Source organism: Nanorana parkeri, unplaced genomic scaffold, assembly GCF_000935625.1.
Source record: "Nanorana parkeri isolate BGI_ZX_2015 unplaced genomic scaffold, ASM93562v1 scaffold221, whole genome shotgun sequence".
Taxonomy (NCBI): Eukaryota; Metazoa; Chordata; class Amphibia; order Anura; family Dicroglossidae; genus Nanorana; species Nanorana parkeri.
The window spans coordinates 1,391,561-1,397,191 of NW_017306489.1; the positions used below are offsets into that span (position 1 = coordinate 1,391,561).

General features: G+C 38.5%; 1 protein-coding gene across 1 annotated transcript; it reads left to right on the forward strand.

Annotated features, from left to right (window-relative positions):
• Nucleotides 1–1,895: 1,895 nt before the first annotated feature.
• CRX (cone-rod homeobox) lies at nucleotides 1,896–4,836 on the forward strand. Its single transcript, XM_018556024.1, has 3 exons — nucleotides 1,896–1,992; nucleotides 2,789–2,940; nucleotides 4,213–4,836. The coding sequence occupies exons 1-3, from the start codon at nucleotides 1,896–1,898 to the stop codon at nucleotides 4,834–4,836; spliced, it is 873 nt and encodes a 290-aa protein (XP_018411526.1).
• The last annotated feature ends 795 nt before the right edge of the window (nucleotides 4,837–5,631 follow it).

Consider the following 5,631-nt stretch of genomic DNA (forward strand, 5'->3'; position numbering starts at 1 on the left):
CCAAGCACATATACCATTTCATGATTGGGGAAAGGCACTGGCGGTTTTCACATTAGGCTTAAATGACAAAGCTAACACCATGGGATTAGGATAACTTTTTTTTTTTTTAAAGTGACAGTTATTTTCAGTTGAGTCCAATGTAAATGACAAATGAGCGGATGTCACCAGCACACCAGGAATATTGAAATCCAAAATGTTAGTTTTGTTAGCGCTTTCGGGGCCACGCAGGGTCCCCTTCATCAGGCTCAGCAAATGACTGATGAAGGGGACGCTGCGTGGGCCCGAAAGCGGTAGTTTTGATGACATGACGTTTCAATAAACTAACATTTTGGATTTCAATATTCCTGGTGTGCTGGTGACATCTGTTTATTTGTACTACTTGGCAGAGCCAACTGCGAGCACCCCCCCTCATCTGATTTGGGGCTTTCTGGTAAGAATGCGACAAGGCAACTCTACGTTTGTTCCAATGTAAATTACAGTCACATGCCTAAAATAAAAATGAATAACAGTTGAAGGTTTATGAACTGAGGCTATAAAACTGTCTATAAAAAAGCAAAACCAAAAAGTTAATACGAGTCACCTATTATCATAAAACTGTAGCGCCATATAAATTTGTTACAATATGTCACATTTGCTCAAAGCCATTCATTTGTACTTATCAAATCCTTGGGATACATTTGGTAACAATAACCTTAGATAAGTATGAGGTCTACTGAGCAGAGAGGTGATATTATTACATGTCTCAATAGAGAATACCCTCAAATGTAGGTAATTGAGAAGATCTTGAGCCAATTACTTAGTATCATTGCTGCTGAGTAGTTTATTGCAGTCCTATTAACTTTTGCTTGTACACAGATCAAGCAAATCATTTAGAATATTCTTAACCAGATGTGAATCTGGAGGAGAAGGCTAACAGATCCCCCTATCTCTGTTTACCCAATTAGCACAGTATTAACACACCCTCAGTGATTGCAATTGACACCCAAACAAAAAGGTGTAATAGGATATTAGCTGGGGACACCTCACCCATTTTCCCCATGTTAAATAAATCCTTTTGTATCTCCACGATCACTATGTGGAACCATTGTCTTATGTCATTACCCCCCTGGTGAACACACTGTAAGGAGGGGTATTTGACTATCAATGGCTGTGACTGTGGCTTCAGACTTTGGCCATTTTACAATATAAAACCTTAAAATGCATCAAGGACAATAGAAATTCTCTTATTAAGTCTCATTATCTCCAGAAAGACAGAAAACTCATCAGTTCGAACATTTAAATCAACCACATAGAAAAAAAAAGTTCACAAACACTGTAAGATATTTTCTCCTAATATTGTCCATTTAGTGTTCAGTAAGTAAGCCGTATAAATAAAAGGATACGTTTCTGAACAAATATTAAACACAACCATTAGTACCCTAAAGATGACAAACATTTATTTTTTCTTTCAAAATCAACGTTACTACCTTAAAATGTTACCCCACCTCTTGTAAAGTTCTTGTGAAGTCTGGACCCAAAATTCAGGGGGGGGGGGAGTACTTGGGAGTAATTCAGGAGGTGGGGAATGGGTGGAGATTTCCAGACACCATTTGATTTAATTAGTTAGTGGTCTGGAGGGGGAGCTTTTAAAGCAAACATTGATCTTACCTGTCCTCAGTAGACTCAGAACACTTCTTGGACATAGGATATAGTTTTGGAGGACCAGGAGTACCGATTTCTACTTTGTGGACCTTTTACAAGAAGAATAAAATGTCATCTCTGGTGTCTGTGTTTTACAGAAGAATCTAAAGGAGATTTGCCAACTGCTCTAAGATCTTGGTGAAGTCGAGGAGTCTGAACAAGAGGCTAACAGGTCTTCATTTACCACTAAGGCCTCCTCACACCCGCGTTTTAAAATGATGTCCTACATTAAACAGCCTCACTATTCAGTGAATGGGCTGACATTAGCTGGAACAGGAATGGACCTACTGCACTCAGCAGTGGGATACCCAAGTGAGTTTTTTTTTTCTTAAATATATCTTACCATTGTATGTGTGTTGTATGCTATTTATTTTTGTGTTGTTCTGCTATGCAAGTACTAGCTTTTTGTATCATCTTAGATACAATTATATTTTGTTATTGAGCCTCAAAGTACGTTTAAGATGTTTATTTGCAAAATATGTTTTAAACATCACTGTAGTGTATAGATGAATAGGTACGGGATAGTTTAAGATACAATCAACATAAGCTTACTAAAAATGGTGATGAACCAAATGAAAAAGAACAAAAAAATAAAACCCCCAAAAATTAAAGCAGGTAGCTCAACGTTAAAAAGGTATTTTTTGTGTCTAATTTTTCCTCGTAGAATGTTATTCTAAATATGGTTGATAAAACTGTGATGGGCTATTTTGATTACAACTTAGTTGGCTTTACAACAAGGTGGCACCCCTATGTTGCAAAGAATATGTTTTATATATATATATACAGTATAGTAACCTTAATAAAGTTACATCTTGGCTTTTAATTATAAAGATATTTAGTGACAGCTATTTAGGACTATAAAGGAATATTTCTGAACTGTGTTCTATTATTCTCTCGTAATAGACCAGATGGAAAAACGTAAATCATTTTCTTTCCTACATCATCCAATAATCTATCTAGAAGGCAAGTGAGAAACAAATACCACACTTGGAAATTCAATTGATCAGCATTATTCTTTGTTTAAATGCAGTTCAGCAAATCACCTTTATTGGTCCTTATAATATTGCATTCCTGTTTCTAAACCCTTTTCTTTTTCCATCAATCTCAGACACTCCGAGAAAACAGAGAAGAGAAAGAACGACTTTCACCAGGGCACAGCTTGATATTTTGGAAGCATTATTTGCTAAAACCCGCTATCCCGACATCTTCATGAGGGAGGAGGTGGCCTTAAAGATAAATCTGCCGGAATCAAGAGTGCAGGTGAGAAGCCAATTGCTTTTATTATTATCACAGATATATCAGTTCCGATGACCCTGCAAATGCCACCCATGACAAGGAATTTAACCTGCAGCTTAGATTGACAATGATTTGGTGTATAAAACAATTGGAGAACACATCATGCAATTAGGGCTTCAATCTAGACGTCTGCTGGCCTTGTTAGGTACACTCTAAACATGTTTTGTACTTCCATTAGGACAAGTAGAACACACTCAAAAATGTCACTGAGATTTTTAGGGAGTGATGGCTGCCACGCTTCTTGCATTGGTCAAGCCCCAGTTATAAATATATTTTTCTTGTCATATTTTAGTTGCTATGAGAGAGAGTACCTTATCTCATCAGGAGACTGGCATGGATTAATTGCAATAAATAATCTCTATATTACCATTTAACAGTTATATTAAGTTAGTTGTAAGGAAAGCAAACCGTAACTGATTTTTTTTTTTTAAGTATCGAGACCCTTATTTTAAGACCCTGCTCCACATTGGGCCCGGGGCCCAGCTGAGTCTTACGACTGTTAGACGGAATAGTGAGAAATATTTTTTTTTCAGACCTTTATAAACTGGATTATACAATTAGTGTAACTACACAGGGTACAGAAGATACAACTACCCCAGGGCTGTTTGATAACTTTGCCTCCTTTCTATTACCAGTTGTGTGTGTTCACTTTATATTTTACTAAACAAAGTAGATATTGTCTGCTTATCACATCCCTTTATTTTCTGGTATTTCTGGGTTGAGCATTTATTCTGACTATGCAAGTTCTCTTCTTGCAGATAATTTTTGTAGGCTTCTTATGGAAATTATTTAAATTTAAGGGAAAAAGCTCACATTTTACCAATGGTTGATAAATCAACATTTGTTTTGTTTCAGGCTTTTCAGGTTTTCCATAAAATATTATGAGGGCCCTGTTTAGACCCTATGGCTTATAGTCATGTCACTGACTTTATAGTATTTGTTTGGGTGACATAAACTATTAGCTGAGAAAGTCTTATATATAAGAGGCTTGACACAAAACTGCTCTGTGACAATGCTCTTGTGGCAGGAGTCATTCTCTGAGTCAATGCCTCAATAAACGTTTGTGGCACTTGATGCAAGGAGAGGCTGTTTACATGATAGCCATTCATTCCACAAGAGGCCCTTTAAAGTAATCCATATCCACTTCTGCAAGTGCTTCAGAAAATATATATTCTGTCTAGTCTGTTAATTATACAGTATTTGTCCATGGTTTAATTTTACTTTTCCAACTTGCAGGTTTGGTTTAAGAACAGAAGGGCCAAATGTCGCCAACAGCAGCAACAGAGCAGTGGACAGGCCAAACCCCGTCCAGCCAAGAAGAAAACTTCCCCTGCAAGAGAGACTAACTCAGAAGCTAGCACTAATGGCCAGTATAGTCCACCACCACCTGGTACAGCAGTGACCCCCAGCTCCACAGCTAGTGCCACAGTCTCTATCTGGAGTCCGGCCTCCATATCTCCAATCCCAGATCCCCTTTCTACAGCCAACACTCCTTGTATGCAGAGGTCAGCTGGATATCCTATGGCATACAGTCATGCCCCAGCCTACACTCAAAGCTACGGTGGATCTTCATCCTACTTTACAGGCCTGGACTGCAGCTCCTACCTATCTCCCATGCACCCACAGCTCTCAGCTCCAGGTGCCACGCTGAGTCCTATTGCCACTTCCACCATGGGTAATCACCTCAGCCAGTCTCCGGCATCTCTCTCTGCCCAGGGGTATGGAACTTCCAGCCTTGGCTTTACATCGGTGGATTGCTTAGACTACAAGGACCAAACTTCCTCTTGGAAGCTTAATTTTAATGCCACTGACTGTCTTGATTATAAGGACCAGAGTTCATGGAAATTCCAGGTCTTGTGAATCAAGTTGAAGACTCCAAAGCTTGATATTCACGAATCCTCACCAACCAGATTTAGTGGCATGGCTGAAGTATAACAGTGGGTAGATAACAAAACATACCAACTTCAAAAACTTCAGTGTTCATTTCTTGTTAGAAGGACATGCTGACATTTTGTCTTTAGAAACAAACATTCACTTTCTCATCTCGGACTATAAATCAAATGTTCTCTGGTGTTGTCAGAACTGGGATAGGAAAGCACTTCGGTTGAGGGTAATGAGAACTTTCTGTTGTGCTATACAGCTGAGTCCAGCTTTGGACTTTGCCTTTGACTATGCATTGTGTACAAAAACCAACAACATCTTCATCTGACTCCACCGTCCTCTCATACTTGGTCATCAGTGTTTAGATTGGCAACTATTGAAGAAAGATTTTCTAAATGCTACCAAACATCCTAGAGTCGATCTAGATCTTTGGACTTTTGGAAAGCTACATTAAAGTGATTCTTCTGATGTCCACCTAGTAAATTCTAATCTGCAATGCCTATTTCCTTGCTTACAGTCACATTGTAACAACATTACATTAATGTGTGGCTGGTGGACCATACATGACCTGTCTGTATCAGGTTTGGGATGCTACTGATGCCATTATCATGTTGGGATGATACCTTTTGCCTTCCCAGTCTGTCACGCCTCATCCTATAACACATTTTTTAAACCACCTAAGCAGAGCCATGTAAATCTGGATGTAATTTTTTCATGTATAATATTTTTGAAACCAATTTAACTTATTTTATAAACAGTCATAGCCCACTCCAA

What these genes read in the sequence shown, in the direction of transcription:
- CRX (XM_018556024.1), top strand. Translation starts at nt 1,896, where the DNA reads ATGATGTCCTACATTAAACAGCCTCACTATTCAGTGAATGGGCTGACA. An exon ending in CTCAGCAGTGGGATACCCAA is followed by an intron (nt 1,993 to 2,788) that starts GTGAGTTTTTTT and finishes CATCAATCTCAG; the next exon opens with ACACTCCGAGAAAACAGAGA. An exon ending in TGCCGGAATCAAGAGTGCAG is followed by an intron (nt 2,941 to 4,212) that starts GTGAGAAGCCAA and finishes TCCAACTTGCAG; the next exon opens with GTTTGGTTTAAGAACAGAAG.